The sequence below is a fragment of the Mus pahari genome, chromosome 4, assembly GCF_900095145.1.
Source record: "Mus pahari chromosome 4, PAHARI_EIJ_v1.1, whole genome shotgun sequence".
Classification (NCBI taxonomy): Eukaryota; Metazoa; Chordata; class Mammalia; order Rodentia; family Muridae; genus Mus; species Mus pahari.
In genome coordinates this window covers 76,989,306-77,006,805 of record NC_034593.1, presented here as the reverse complement: position 1 = coordinate 77,006,805, position 17,500 = coordinate 76,989,306, and the positions used below count along the sequence as shown (strand labels likewise).

Here is a 17,500-nt window from a genome sequence, read left to right as displayed (position 1 = left end):
TATCAAAAAAAGTCAGAATTTTTTGGAAAGGTTCCAAATTAGATTTTATATCTGTGAGATATATGTCAAATGTAAAATCACTAAAAATTTATTTTAGATTCTACTGAAGTGCAGTCTACAAGATAAAAAATTTATCTGACAAACCCACTGTAAAATGAGTAAGGAAGGATGAACAATTCTCTTTATTTGAAAGAACTAGTAAAGAGCAGGGTGGGGGAGGGTATAGGGGACTTTTGGGATAGCATTTGAATTGTAAATGAAGAAAATATCTAATAAAAATATTTCAAAAAAAATAGTAGAAAGAAAAAAAGAAAAAAAAATCAGTAAAGATACCTATTATAGATTTTCTGTTTCTATGAGTTAAAAACACAGTAGAACTGTAAGCGTAATTCAATTCTTCACTTAGCCTCAATCACATGAAAGCCACCAGTGACGGGGGGTGGGGGGGGGAAGGGGGCACTCCAGGCTTCCCTTTACCTTACTGCAGAGCTCCCCCAGGCTCCATGCTTGTCTGTGAGGAGGTTGATAATTTTCTGGATTAACTGAGTTGCGGTCACGTGGTCTCGGTATTTAGCTGCTCTTATCAAATGATCACACATCTTCTCCTCTTCTCTTTTGTCTGCAGAGTATTGAGCACACAATGACTGGAATAGGGGAAAAAAGAGAAAGATTTATTAATTAACTATAAAAATGTGGGTATATTTTTTTTCTTTTGGGGGATAGCACAAGTGTGGCAAGCTGGACCTGGGAGGAAAGGGAAGTGAGCATGATCCTGGTATATCGGGTGAAGATTCCAAACAATCAATAAAAACAGTATGTTGGAAAAATATGTGGGTGAAAAAATCTAAGTGTATCATAAAACAATTTTTAGAATGAAGCAAGTCAACCAAAACTTTAACGCTAACTTTATAACATTCATTACATTGATTAATTCAGCTTACTAAAGTCGATAATAAGATGCATTCAGATGTTGTAAACAGTTAAACAGAGATTTTTATCAGTGATAAACTGCCAGGCATGTGAAAGCTGAGCCCTGGATTGAGCCAGAATGAACTGGGGTTGCAGAGGTCTTTAGGCCAAGTAGAACAAATACTGCTATGAAATTAATTTGGAGACATTATTTGCACTAGATAACTATGGTGAGTTTAGACTACATTCAAATGTCATGAATTTTTAAAAATAGAATATTAAGTGACCAATTCACATGTTAAAACAATCATGGCAGCTCCTAGAGACAAGATAACTAAGGAAAAAAGGCAAATTATGAGATGACTAGACAGCCAGGATTAGATGCTTCAGTTTTGGTTTCTGTTTTGGTGTGGTGGTGGAGGTGGTGGTGTTGTGTTTATTTCTTTGTTTTATTCTTCTCTCATATATCACATCCTGCTCCCACTCCCACACCCATTCCCACTCCTCCTGAGCCCCTATCTTCTCCTTTTCTCTTCAGAAAAGGGCAGGCCTCCCATGGATATCAACCAAAGATGGCATATCAAGTTGCCTTAAGTCTAGGTACCTACCTTCACATTAAGGCTGTATAAGACAACCTAGTAGGATTAATTGGGTCCCAAAAGCAGGCAAGAGACAGAGAAGTCCCTGCTCCTACTCTGAGGAGTCTCAGGAATACACCAAGCTATACAACTGTAACATATATGCAGAGGACCTAGGTCAGACCCATGCAGGCTCCAGTTCAGTCTCTGTGAGCAGGTGTTTTGTTTTTGTTTTGCTTTAAGCTTAAAATAGTAAACACAGCAACTTCTCAAAACTTTGAAATAGAAAAAAAAATGGTTTCTTAAACTATACATATAGAATGAACCTGTAGCAAAAGAATCATTTGTGAGATTAAAAATGTATAACTAGGTCCCATTGCCAAAATACAAAGACTTTATGCTCTCCAGGTGATGGTATGTGGGTCAAACTTGGAGAAGCACTGTATTAAGATAGCACATTTCCAAAGCACCTCAGGGTTCTTTAGCAGTAACTGGGCACACATCTAGTCACCAAATGATTACTATCCTTTGGAGCTCTGTCACTTCCGGCATCATATTTAAGATGCTTTGTGATTATAATTAAAAGCATAGGCACTGACACAAACTATGGGTGTAAAAACCCATACCCTTACCTTAAAATATATGCACACATACACGCATAGGAACACACACCCTTGTGGGAAATAGCCTGCATTTGATATATTGCTATTTTATACATAACACACACACATTGTGGTTTCCTGTCTCTCCTATTATATGGACAGTAAGATTCTGGATAAGCTATGGTTACATGCAACTCTCACAACATCAGCAACAAAGAAGGGTCCTGATTGTCCTAAACCACTTGGGTAATGATCACATTGCACCGACAAATTAGCCTGAGTCATCCAATGTAATTATTGTATGAGGAACAAAGTTCAGAGTTTGGGTAGTTTCCTACTCCCTCACAGTATACAGAAGAACAAATGCAAACCTCCAGAAGAATTGAATATTCACAATCCTACAGGGCAGGGGATGGGTGGCCTGAAGATGAAGCCAACTCAAATACTAAGGCAAACCCAGAAAAAAAAAAAGTAGTGTTTATTCGAAATGGAATCAAAATCTTCTAAAACATTTGAATCCTAAAAAATGACTAATGAAGGGAGGTTTAGATAGTGGGGAAGAAGAGAACACAGGGCAGGAGGGGCTGGGGAGAAATAACTAACATTAAGGATGTTTGAAAGCCGTATGAAAACTGTTATAAGATTTTATATGTGTGTGTGGCGTGTGTGTGGGGGGGGGGAGGTCAATACTTGGTATATACAACTTGGAGTTAACTCCCCAAAGCCATAAAGAACAAAAAAAAGTCCACTAACAGGTGAGATTTTAGCCATGCATGGGTTGTCTGGTGACCTTCAAACAACACAGGCTACTGAACTTAATGTTAAAGACACTGCCTCACATGGCATAGAGAAATCAAGTTATACTGAGCAGAAAGCTTCCTTCCTGCTCGTGAGCTTTCACAGTAACAAAAGATGTGATGTGTGCTCCTAGGAGGTAAAAGCCATCAACAGTCTTACAGATCTGAATTACAATAAAGTCCTGCATGATGGGACATATCCAGTTGTGCAACAGTCACAAATGTTACTAGGGTAAGTACCATTTTCTGACTGGATTTAAGGCCTGCTCCAGAGAAGGTAATACATGCTGAATAATGTAAGTCTAGCCTAGAAACCATGGTTGGGTGAGCTCACAGACCCCAGGGGTGAATCTATTCCTATTATTCTGCTAAAGGGATTAGTGAAATGGCCCTCTAAATTCCTATTTCTGTACTTAGAGTAATCCAGGCCTTAGATCTCAGAGAAGTTCTTTTGTTCAATGGACAGTGGTTAATGTAGAAACTTACAACTGATCAAAGTGCTGATAATAAGTGTTAGTGGAGTTCTCAGTCACAAATCATATCATACCTACCTCATCCCAAGTCTTGGAACCATTAGCAGAAATGAAGGTGGTAACACAGTAAGAGACAGAGGTCAGGAGGACCAGCGGAAAGCAGTGTCATTGGGAGACGAAAGGACCACTGCATTCATAGACTCAGCAGCTGGGGTTGCCTGAACCAAGACTTGTACAAAACCAAGGCATTCAACAGTCTATCAGGGCTTGGGGGGGGGGGCATAACCCTGAAACACTGACAGTTGACAGCTTTTGGTATGTTAAAGATGTTTCACCAATTTGGTAGATGATATGCCAGTAAATTACCCCACACCTGTGAGCATACATGCAGCACAAAATGGACTCCATGAGCTATGAGAGAGAGAGAGAGAGAGAGAGAGAGAGAGAGAGAGAACAAATCTGGGAGCAGGTGAAGTTTAGGGGTAAATCAGTAGAAACTAGAGGGAGAAATGAAGGATGAATATGATCAAAATACATTTTAAGAAATGGAGTGGCCGGATGGTGGATGGATGGGGGGTGGGTAATGGAATATGGAGCGTTAAAAATAAATTAATTTAAAAAAGAAATTCTCAAAGAATTAATAAAATATTACCTGGGCAAGGCTGTGGCCCTCAACATCTTACCCCACAGAAAATAATTCACAAGGCTAAACCTTTCCCTGAGAATTTACAGACAGCCTGTGGTTACTAGAAGAGGGAAAGACACTTTCTTCTGTAGTTTTATGATTGGAAAGATGTCAATGCTCCTATAAACAATCCTCATGAAAGCTGATGTGGGATCAGTTGGGAAGAAAGAAAAAAAAAAAGAAAGATTCTGGGCAGTTGGGGCAGGGAATGGAGGTTGTCCTAGATATAACCTGAGTACAAGCTCAAAGAGACGCTTTCATTTCATTTTATCTTGGGTAGAATTTCCTACTTCATATCACTCTACTTTTTGACTTTCAGTGTCATATAAACCAGCTATTAACATCACAACATGAATACAACAATATCTAAATGGAAAAACAAATAATTAGCTTGGGAACAAAATATTCAATTTTATTAAACTACTGATAAAAAGTTTAGTGTTCCTGTAGAATAAAATAAATAATAAAAAATTAATAAAAGCAAATTATGTTATATTATGTAAGTGCTAATATAGTGAATATAAGACTCATTAGGAACTAGGTTAAAGCAACTCAAGTGCTGCCTCAAACTTCATATGTTGGTTAGAGGACTGTGACAAAAAAACCACAGGACACAACACTTCTGTGAATTTTGATTTGAACAAACAGAAAGAAAAATATTTTTTTATGTATGTGGACAGCAGCTTAAGTGAAGAATATTATTAAATTGCAGCTAAATGTCACCTGATAGTGACACTTTCAAAGATTCTGGCAAGAACTAAGAAGCTAGCCTACAGATAAAGCAGGAGTATAGATGATACAGAAGTGTTTGCAGATCTTGTGCCCTGTACTGCTTACTATAGCCACAGTATGCCTTTTTCTAACTTTACCTGATGAGTGGAGATTCAAATTATTGGTGGACGTTAGAAAACAATCAATGGTCCCTGTACTTCCATGAAGCATTGCATATCTCCATACTAAATGGTACTGAATGTGCCCTTACTTGCAGCAAGAACCTACCAAGGAGACTATTTCTGTTTTTTATAAATAGGTGAACAATAAACATTTGCTAGCCTATCAAAGTTTGCTGAAAAGACATTTCTAAAAACAAGGACTCAAGGTAAGCTAAATAGTAAAATGGTTTAAAGTGTTCTTTAATGGATCTTCCCTTACAATTTAAAAAGCAACTTTTCATATCTGACATAAAATCTATACATATAAATCACATTAAAGGACCATTCTTTCTTGATTATCAATCTCTGTCTCCTTGTAGAACATTACAGTCACATTTGACCTTAAAACATGATAAAAGGAAACCAAATAAGAATGTTTCTAGAAGATGTAATGATCTTGTCTCTGTTCATAAAAAATATCTGAATGGTATAAATTGAAGATGCTCTCATCAAATACTAATAATAATTTCTGTTTTTCCGTCAAGTATATATGGGGAATACTTGAGTGCCACACATAGTTGGGGGAGGGGAAGAACACAGGCATCTATGTTGGAAGGTTGACTGGAGGTACCCCAGTGACATTACCCTAAAGTTGAGCTGACACTGGAATTTAGAACATGAGAAGTACAGGGTGACTTTAAAATTATCCTTCAGTATTACTATAGGTGGAACACTTCACTACACGTCACTTCTGGACTTAAGTGTCATATAAACTATAGAATGCAACATCACAACTATAGTACAAAAGTATCCAAATATAAAAACTAAAGATATGGTCTTGAAAGCTAAATAATTCAATTTCCATTTGATGACAAAGAAACTTCACATTTGTTACTGTGAAATAAATAAAGTAAAATAAACATGCTTCTTAGAATTAATTTATTTATAGTATATAAGGAAAATTCTAACTGAACAGGGAAACAACTTAGAATGGCCACTTACAATGTAAGTTCCTAGGCTGGCTCACTAAATCAGTAGTCCTTAACCTACCTAGAGCTGCGGCCCTTTAATTCAGTTCCTTATGTTGTGGTGACCTCAACCATAAAATTATTTTGTTACTACTTCATAACTGTAATTTTGCTACCGTGATGAATTGCAGTGTAAATATCTGATATTCAGGACATCTGACATGCAATTCCCAAAGGGGCCATGACCCACAGGTTGAGAACCACTGTTCTAATTGAAGAAACAGAGATAATACTAAATTTAAATTTTTTATGTGGAGTTCATGATTCTATCCTATTTCCCTATTTGATCTTTTCATGGAAGTTCAGAGATAAGTAACCTGAAAATGAAATAGCTTACTCTGGGTTCCTCCCAGAACTGAACTCACATCCTCCACTCTTGGCACATTAGTATCTTCCTTCATAGCTCTCTCTATTATGAAATACTAGTATATTTATCAAAGTTTTCTCAAATGTTCCAATAAAAGGATTCATTTCCAATACCATCTGCTATCATCAATTAGGCCTATCTTTCAAGTTTTCATAGCTAATCTAAACAATTAATTCAAAATTTGAGCCCATATTACTACCATAAAGCTCATCTCTACTTGTACAGTAATTTTCCAACATCAAACCACACAGAGTTGAACAAACCATACTATTACACTAGGAAGCTTTTCTATATTCAGTAACAGGTAACCTCAGTTTTTCTCAGATAATTGCCCATTTATTCGACTTTAGAAAACCCTCTAATAACTCATCAATCCACTCACCTAGATTTCTATTAGTTTGAAATAAAAAAAAAAACTAAAAGTAATCTAGATGGCTAGTTATGAACAACCATTGGATTATTTTCTACATGAAATATTTTACATTATATATACATTTATGTACTCTACTCTCAATGCAAAAAGTATTTGATTGCCAAGGAAACTTAAAGATGGTTTTGTTTTGTTTTGTTTTGTTTTGTTTTGTTTTGTTTTGTGCTAGACAAGCATTACTGTTGGGTCCACCTGCAGCCAAAGACCACATTTTATTCCCTAGAACATATAGCCTTAAATTCAGCTATGTCACATACTACCTGTATATCTCTCTGAATATCATATTCTAGACAAATACAAATTACACCTTACTTCCAAAATATCTCCGTGGAATTTTAAAGGGACAAGAAAAAACACTGTGTTCCTTCAAAAAACTAGTCTATTTGAAGCTAGCTGAGGCTAAAAGGTAAAGGTGCAAGTCATCAAGCCTGAATTATCCCCAGGACATATGGAAGAAGAAGGGAACCAACTCTCACAGGCTGTCTTCTAACTGTGCCACCCACCCCCTTTCGCATATACAAACAAATTAATTTAATTTAAAAAGTCTATTCAGAAGGCAAGAATATGAAGGTCAAGTTACTAGAGAAGAGGTTATGCTGAGAAAGACCTAGAAATACAGATGCTTTTGATTCTTAAAATGATTGTCTAAGATGAAAGGATATGCTTTTTAAAAGCTCCAACATAATTGAAAATTAAGACTCTCATCTTAGAATAATTTATAGATCAATGAAATAGCCTTAAAGAAAATTACAAAAAAAAATAAAATCAGTTATATCAGAACTTAAAGAAAAACTTACAGCCTTAAATACATTAGAAAAGTAGAGAATGGGGATAAGAGATATAAAAGTTATTAGAAGTAAATGAGCTACACTTTTCTGAAAGATAATAAGGAAGAGATGTAATTATTTAAAACTTTAAAAAAATTTTTATAAGAAAAACTCAATAAAAGTACATGATGGTTCTCTAACAACAACTGTGATGTCATTGTAATACAAGGCTAGAATGTATAAGAAAAAGAAAAACATCTATAAATTATTAATATCAAAAACAGAGTGCCAGGCCTATGGCCAAGCCTGTGATTCCCCGCCCTGTAGACACAGAAGCTGGGGATGGTGGCGGTGCTGGAGCCAGCTGGTACCCACAGCCCTGTAGACACAGAAGCTGGGGATGGTGGCAGTGCTGGGGCCGGTTGGTTCCCACAGCCCTGTAGACACAGAAGCTGGGGGTGGTGGCGATGCTGGGACCGGTTGGTACCCCCAGTGAGTTGCAGACCAGATGGAGCTACTGAAGGCCCCAACTGAATAACAAGAACAATAAAGATAGGTACAACATGTCAACACAGTCTACAAAGAAATAAAAAAAATTCTTACATTAAATATTAAAAGGGAAGGAAGAAGAGAAGACTGGAAGAGAGCTGAGATCTTGACCTGTGTTAAAAAAGAAACAAATTCTAACTTAACTGTGAAGAAAGAGGTCTCACAAACATTCCCTTTAACCTCAAGAAACTCACCTAAGAATGTCAAAATTACAAGGTTTCTAGAATAGCATGTTTTATTTGATACATGGTAAGTAATTCAACAAATTATTATAAAACATGTTTAAATTTTTAAAATCAAACTGTCTGAAAATATAAAAGAAGTCTTTTCATAATTGAATGTTTTTATTTTAAATATTAAAAAACATATTTGCTGGACAGGATCCTTCTGGTTTCCATCTGCACACAGGGCTGATTCTGTGCCACAGTGCTCCATACCCAAAAAACATATTTGCCTTTAGACAGAAAACAGACCAATGATATAGGAATTAAAAGAACAGCTTGGGACTGTTTTTTTCTACACTTGGTAGGTTTACAGTATTTCATTCCATGTCAGAATACACAGTTCTACTTTCTTCATTTTGTTTGAAGTGCTACACATGAATTACTGAAATTTTAATAGGAAATCAAGGTTTCTGCCAAGTAGTTTTAAGAGTGTGATTTCTCAATTGTCTCAAAACCACTTCTACTATAAATTTACTGGAAACTATTGGAAACGAAAACCATGTAAAGTTCAACAAATAAAGAAGTTTCTCAATATTTCACTTTGGAGGTCTTTGCGCTTTATCACTTACCTCAGATTTAAAGTCTCATCTCAAAAAAATAAAACAAACAAACAAACAAAAAAAAAAACTAATGCTGTCTATAGAACCCTGAGACTCCTGAAAAAGACTAAGAAAAATGAAAGCTTCAAACCTCAACAGCAAACAAAAGTCAGCCAATGATACTGTGTGACAGCCACCTTTAATTCTTAAGTGATTTCTCTGTCATGCAACGCCTCAAAGTATTGATTTCTCTCAGCAGGAAAAAGTCTAAGCCAATGAAACAGATATAGCACCATCCCCCATTCCCAGCCCACCCCATAATAGCATTCAAGGTTAAAACACGGAGGACACTTATCAAAGTATCTCTCCCATTTCTTCTTCTTTTAATGGACTAGGTGCAATGTGTTCTGGGGCCTTATCTCTACAAACTGCAGTCCCCAATAATGTTAAATGATTTAAAGATTAACACAGGTTTGAACCCTTTAAGTTTCTCATAATAAAAGCTTGTTTTAAAATGCCTTAGAAAACATTTGTAAGAACAAGTCAACAACAAGCATACTGCAGTTTCCACATACATGCATACACTAATGTATACACATACATGTATATCTAATACATACACAATAGTGATTTATTATTTTATTCCTTACTAGAGTACCTATTAATATATTTTAAACTGCCAAATTCTTATATTAATTCTCAAACACTATACAAGAAGGTAAGATAGTTTTGTTAATAATGCTGGCAATACATCGTATGACTATCTGGTAAGTTAAATAAAAGGTATCTTGGTATATGTATTCAATAAAACTGACAGAATTTAAACAATAAGTAAATCTGAATTCAAAAACTTCTTAAATACCATACTGTGATTTTAAAACATACAGAATAGTAGTCATTTATTTAACTTAGTAAGGTCTCATGGTTAAATAAGTAAATATATTTATAACTGCAAATGGGTAAATTATAGCTAAATGCAAAACAAAAGTAGTTCAAAAAAAAAAACAGAATTGAAAATAATTGGTTCATCTTTATCAATAACCACAGTTAAATCAATACTTAAAATCACAACATCTACAGTCCAACAGCTTGAGTTCAAATCTTAGATCTGAAGTCTTCATAACTGGACAGGTTATATGAAATTCTGTGTCTCAACTACTTCATCTAAAACAGTAGGTAAACCAAGGAGGTTTTTTTCCTGGAGGAAGAAATAACATAAAATGGAGTGCTGTCTGCATGGAGTAACAGCTTCTCCAGACAAGCAGCCCTTTCTCTCTCCTCCTGAGTGCAATTGAGTAAACAATAACAGCTTTATAATTGAAATATAATAGAGATAAAAATATCTGCACCAAAATTTCTCAGAGAGACATACATACTGTATAGAAGGATATGAAGAAAACTTACGATAAACAAGTATTCACCAAGAAGCAAGGACTCAAGATAGAACAAATAAAGGATAACATAGTAAAACAGTGGGCGTGGGCATAACCAAGAATGGAGAATAAGACGTTGGTTCATGCTAGAATCCCAGCACTCTGGAGGCCAACCTGGCCTACACAGTAGGTTTCAAGCCAGTGCAGTGTGTATGGCTAGAGCCTGTCTCAAACACTCAGCCTGTAAAACAGCAGCCAGAGCTCTCCCCTTTAAAATACATGCTCATGTGTTCTCCTCTAGTACAATAAATATGTTAACCATTTCCTCCATAAAGGAAATATTCCTCAAAAGTTTGAATAAATTATTTAACGTATGAAATGTTAACAGAATTTGTATATCTATCTACAAACTGTTATAATGCTATACATTCTCTGGTTCTTATTGACATATATTAATAATAGCCATTTCCATTGGGGGAGATTGAATCTGAAAGCTGTTTTATTTGCATTTCCCTGATGGGTATGGATACTGAACATTTTTCCATATGTTTAGGAAGAAAGGAGGGATCTTTATATACTGATGGTAGAAATGCAAACTGTTGTAGTCACTATGGGAATCAGTATAGAATTTTCTCATAAAACTGAACTAAAATATGAACCATTTATCTTGCTCTTGGGCATATAAAAAAGGGGACTCTAAGTGTTCATGGCAGAGATTCTTGTACAGCTCTGTGTACTGCTGCAGTATTCCCAGTACCTAAGATGTTGAATGGACCAAGATGTCTATCAACAGATAGACAAAGAAAATGTGGCATAAATACATGATGGAGTTTTATTCAGCCATAAACAAAAGCAAAATTATGTTATTTGAAAGAAAACAGATGCAATGGAGACCAAATAAATGAAGTGACTTAACTGAGAAGATAAATATCAGGTGTTTTCTTCTCATTTGTGGATCCTAAATTTTATATAAATATGAAATCATACATGCAAATAGGATATGAAGGGAGAAGTTTTGCTGGAGGGCTGGATGGGAATCGAGAGGTAGGAGAAACAGGTAGATGACTATGGTCTTAGTACATGATACATTTGCATGAAAATATCTTTATGAAACTTATGCTTTTGAAACCTATGTCAAACAATTGTTTTGACAAATTTACATAATTAGAATATTACATTAAAAAGATAACTGATGCTTTTTAAATAATCTGATATTACCAATGTAAAAAGTTTACAATTTGAAAACATAGGGAGATTTACTAGTTCATATTTTTCTTATCTTTTAAAATTAATAAAGTTGCTTTTTCATGTAATGTAATCTGATCATTGATTTCTCTCCTACATTTCCTCCCAATCTCCCCACCCTGCCAACTTCATGCCCCCCCCTCTCTCAAGAAAACAAACAGGCCAATTAAAAAAAAACACAAACCACACACACACAAAGATATACATACAACGAGCACACATATGCAACTCGTAAGTCATAAAATCAGGAATACTATACAAGCAAAGGATTATTTAGGTGCAAATGCCCAAACAATATAGGAGGAGACAAAATGTGAAACAGGGTTTCATATATAGGCTTGGCTGAACAGGAACTCATGATGTTGAACTGGTTGGCCTTGAACTCATAAAGTTCCTACTACCTTAACCTCCCAAATACTGGGACTAGATCACATTTACACAGTTGTTTTTCAGCCCCAATAGTGGCTTATTTTTCATAAAGAGTTCTATAAATGATGGCTTGTTATAATATACGTAGTTGTGCACTATACAAACATACATATAACCTGTTCAACAACTACCCAGAGAAGATCAAAACTAGAAAATGTGAGCTCCAACATGGACATTTCCCAAGAGGCTAAATCAGAAAGTGAAACAACTTAACAGACACCCTGCATTCTACATACCTGACTCTGAAAATGAACTGAGAGATACTGAGTCTCTAGCTATGCACAAAGCTGTACAGCACCTGAAAAACAATACCCAAGGCTGCCCTCTGATCTCTACATACATATGAATGTGCATGCACATGTATAGGTGGGCCTGCATTTATATGTATAGGCATGAACATAAGTGCACACAGAGATGGAGAAAGGTAGGAGGAATGTATGTATGTATGTATGTATGTATGTATGTGTATTCAGAAGAACATTACCTACAAGAAACTACACTTAGCCTTAGAGCTGACCAAGAAAATGTCTGGGCTGAGAAATATGAGAGTCCCAAGCCAGTATCTATGTAAGAGCTTGGCATATGAATTCTCAGAGATGCAATATATCTCTCCCAGCACTGTTCTGTTAATCCCCAACTGTGTTCTGAGATGCTCTTCTGTGGTTGCTACACCTACAAATGGAAGATGCAAAGCCTATGTCCATTCCTTAGGCAATATCAAGGGTTTTGCTGGGGATAGTCACCTCTATGACAATAGGAGTTCTGATATTACTCTTCCCAGGAACTATCTAGATGGAAGCTCTACAGAGGTACCACAGCTCCTAACTGGCAGTGGGACACGTGAGTATAGCTTGGATACAGCAAGGATTACTCAATACACGGTCATACCAAGAAACATAATCCATTTATACATCCCATTTATTTCTCACACAATAGTAAGGGATACACAATTAAATTAAAAAAAATAAGTAAAGGCTTTCTATATTTCAATGAAAATGAAGGCACAGCATACCCAAAATTATGGGGCACAATTAAATCAGAGAAAATAGGAAAATTCACAGCACTGAGTACTTTCATAAAGAAATTGGAGAGATCCTAAACTAGCAACTTAATAGCACCTCTGAAAGCTACAGAACAAAATGAAGCAAACTCACCAAAGAAGAGTAGAGAGCAAGAGTCAAACTCAGGACTGAAAACAGAAACAGAAAATTCAGGGCTGAATTCAAAACAAAGAGAACAAGACAAAGAATCAACAAAACTCAGAGCTGATTCATTGGAAAAATCAAGAAGATAGATAAACCCTTAGCCAAACTAAAGTGTACAGAGAAAGTACTCAAATCAACAAAAGAGATACATAATAAAAACTGAGGAAATTAAAAAAATCATCAGCTCTTACTATGAAATCCTCAAATGACAAAACTGAAAAATCTAGACAAAACGGATGGTTTTCTAGACAGATACTACATACCAAAGTTAAATCAAGATCAGGTAAACTATCTAAATGATCCCATAAGCCTGAAGGAAATAGAAGCAGTCATTAAAAACTTTCCAACCAAAAAAAAAAAGCCCAGGAACATTGATTTTAGTGCAGAATTCTACAAGACCTTAAAAGAACTAACTCAAACTATTCCATAAAATAGAAACAGAACGAACACTATCTAATTCATACTATGAAGCCATAGTTACTCAAACAAAGAAAGAGAACTTCAGATCAGTTTCACTTATGAATGCAAAAATACTCAATAAAATTCTCACAAACTGAATCCAAGAACACATCAAAAACATCATTCACCAAGATCAAGGAGTCTTCATCACAGGGATGGTTCAATATATGAAAATCTATCAACATAACCCTATATAAATAAACTCAAAGGAAAAAAATCATTGGTGTCTTTTATTTTTCAGTATATTGAATCTGGCTTTTTTCTCTTTAGTCTTACACTAACTGCTTTCAAGCTCCTGTCTTAGGTACCTTTAGATTCTTTCACTAGCCTCATTTCCCTTGACAGCCTTTGACATTGGTGTCATATCCTTCCCTTTGCCTTAACTTTCTCACCTGATGTTTTGTTAGTCTGCCCTTGAGTTCTCATGGTTATCCATTTTTTTATTTCTTTGGTCAAAAGTACAGGTCTCTATAAAGCATGGTAAAGGAAGGCTGTCAAAGTGTTTTCTTTCCACCAGTGCACGGCAGAAGGCAAAGGCAAGAGTGAGATGCCTAAGCAGCCTAACAGCTTTTAAAGAAGATGGCCAGGAACCAGAGTAAGATAGCTAACAAAGGCATAAATAGATCACAGTAAGAACTGCAACATATTTTCCAAAAGGTCATTTGCAAGAGAGGAAAAATACTGCTATTGTACTAAATGATAGCCTTATTTAAAATACGGGGCACTATAATGTGTAGTCAAGGATTATATAAATTACAAATGATGTCAAATAAAAAAAAAGACTATATTATCAATATATTCTACTACACACAGCAAACTGCCTATTTTACACTTAAGGAGGGTCCATCTGAAGTAAAAGTTTGTAGTTCTCAGGAAGCAGGTATCAAAGCGAAGTTCAGGAAAACCCAGCACATCATCTAAGGATCTTTTTCACATTAAGAATCCCATTAGAAAGAAAACACTAAAAGGTAATTGAATTTCCCTCAGTTATCTTCATCTCTGTCAGCCCCTGCTACACTAACTCACTCTCTGGAGCAGAGATAACTCAATTCTGTCCAGCAAGCATATGTTATGAATCTCCAAAGCAAACTTGTCTAAATCATTCTGCTCCTCCATCAAGGCCGGCTGTGGATATGAACTCTGACAGAAAGCAAACAAATTTATTTTTATCTTTTCAATAATTCACTTCTTCACGCTATGATGGAAGAAATCAAGAGATAAATATATGCTATGAGGTTACCGCTGTTAAAAAGTCAGCTGAAATACTATCCTTAACTTAAATTTAAAAGTCTTACTGACTCATTAAGGACTAAGACAATGGTATCAATGGATTGTAGAATTGGTAAACTACCTGAAATTTAAGTTTCTTAAATTATTATATTTAATGGTTTAAAATAAAAAAATACCTCTAATTAGTTGATACTTATACAGCTAACAATACAATTTCAATTGTTTCACCTCAGAATAACATTATTTACTTGAATTGCCTTATATGTAATAGAAATGAAACACTAGAAAACTCACTGTTAAAAAAATAAATAAATACTAGCTGTTAGAAGGAAATGTTTTCACAGTCTTCTAGCCACTCTATTACATTTATTATTGATATTTACTATAAGAATATTAAAAATGAACTGCAAAAAGTATGAGAAATCCTCCCAATAAATTTTTTTAATTTAAGCTGAAAACTACTAAGATCAAGACTAGTCAGAACACATAAAAATTCCAATTAAATAATAAACGAACATGATTGTTTGTCTTTAGTATGGGCTGAATTTCTCAAATGCAGACTCGTACTTAGTTTTGATATTTAAATAGTATAAAAACCGTAATAATAATTATAATAATCAGTAACAAAATTAAGTGTTTGTTTTAATCACATCATATAATCTTATTCTATAATATATCATGTAGCAAGAATTTTGATTTGCTTAAAAAAAAAAAGAAATATTAAGAGGATATGTTTCATTTAACCCAGCTGTGGGTTATGTGGCTGCTTCAGATTGTCCACAGCACCTGATTATAATCTGCCTCATGCTCTAGCAGGGATGCGATTTTGCCAGCCACAGATAAAGTTTCTGCAATTGTGTGATGTTTGGATTCTGGGGACTTTTCAGAGAGTATACAGATGCTAGAACCCTAAGAAATGGGATGGTTGTTGCCTGGTAATTAGTTATTGTTTGGTGGTTGGCTGCGGTTGGCTGTAGTTGGCTGCTGTTGGTTGTGGTTTGTTAAGTAGTTGTGCTCAAAGAAGAAACAACAAAGGAATAAATGATATATTCTGATGATGAAGATCAAATCTGTCCCAAGGAACTCGATGATCCTAATCATCAGAAAGTAGAGTAAGGATAATGTCACCTCATCTCCTCTACCCTTTTTCTTCTCCTGTCTAGTGATAGGAGGATGAAAGGGTAGAAAAAATGGTGAAGAGTGGAATAAAAAAGAACCTACAAAGGAGTAAAAGTCCAACTACAGTATCATTCAGTCAAGTTTGATTATGTCTACATTTAAAAAATTAAAACAGGAAATTCAACAAATTTCATCCAATATTCTCCATATAAGATGGGAAGTGTATTTGTAAATTATGTTCTCAAACTGTGTTTCTTCTTTAACATTCTAATACCTTCTTTCAAAATTAATAAAAAAAATCTCATAATAGGTACTCAAGCTGGAGTTTTCAAATTTCCATAATTTTCACATATAATCAGTACTTGTTTGATTAAAGAACTAAAGCTATACTTTGAAACCTACCAATCATGAAGTTCTGAAAATTATTACAACCTTTTTTCCTCTGTACTAAGAGATTGGCGAAAGAGTTCTACTATGACTTTTGGGTCTTTGTACTGAACAAAACCAACTGGATATATCTAGGAGGTACAATGCAGAGTTTTCATAGGTGTGATCATTTATTAAACAATTATTTGTTGAGTGCTTAACATGAAAAACAATGTTTTGTCACTATAGGCATGCAGCAGAGTTTTTATTCTCATAAAGTACACAATCAAGATGGAAACCAATAGGTAAGTAAGCAAGTTGCTGCAAATGACTGCATTAGTAAGTAACAAGACATTACCAGCTTGGTTTACATTGGGGAGATTGGTTGGTAGAGGTAGAGAGGACACAGCAAAGAAGGCTTTCATGTAAAATTAGCAAAGGGAAAAGATCAAACATGAGAGGGAAGAAGAGATGAACAAGGGCTGTGACTGGAGGATGAAGAGATCAGTGCTGGACAAAGACGCAGGGGCACAGATGCTGGCCAGGGTGGGTGGAAGTCAAGAGCAGGAACTAAGAACACATAAAAGGGATAGGCTGGTCCATGAGGGGTCTGCAGAGCCTAAGGTTCATAATGACTGTTCTGATTTTTTACATAAAAGCAGTGACACAATGATGAAGAAAAAAAAAAACAAACCAAATACAAAGTTATTTCAGGGGATTTGGACCATTTATATAGGAGTTAAAGTTACAAAAAGACTATGCAAAACACATATTTGAATGCAAAATCAAAATCATTTGAATGAAGTCAAGTAAAAGAAATCGAGTGATGGCTAACATCTGCAAACAAGCAGTGGAAGACCTCTGCTCAGCAGGGAGAAAGCAGGCAACAGATGGCAGGGAAAGGCAGTTACAGAAGAATCCCAACACAGACATGCTCTCCAGACATTTCAAGTGCAGATAAAGAGAGACACTTTGTGCATACAGTTCTCAAGCTTGGAGAGCAGTACAAGTTAGAAATAAAATTCTGGGAGGTTGAGACAAAAAAATGTGTGCCAATAGCAGAACAGGTCTTTAAAAATGCTAGTTAAAAGTACTGTTTATCTTAAAATTACTTAAAAATGCCTTAAGATGAGAAAGTGGGGAAAAGCCACGAAGATATGGGCACAGGGAAAAAATTTCTCAACAGAACACTAATGGCTTGTGCTGTAAAATCAAGAATTGACAAATGGGACCTCATAAAATTGCAAAGCTTCT

General features: G+C 35.4%; 1 protein-coding gene across 3 annotated transcripts in view; it reads right to left on the bottom strand.

Annotated features, from left to right (window-relative positions):
• The window catches only part of Lrba (LPS responsive beige-like anchor protein), a 537,266-nt gene that overhangs the window by 318,350 nt on the left and 201,416 nt on the right, over nt 1-17,500 (bottom strand). For all 3 annotated transcript variants that reach the window (XM_029537235.1, XM_021195949.2, XM_029537234.1), the window contains exon 37: nt 478-644. In XM_029537235.1, coding sequence (XP_029393095.1) covers nt 478-644 — 167 coding nt within the window. The remainder of the gene's footprint in view (nt 1-477; nt 645-17,500) is intronic.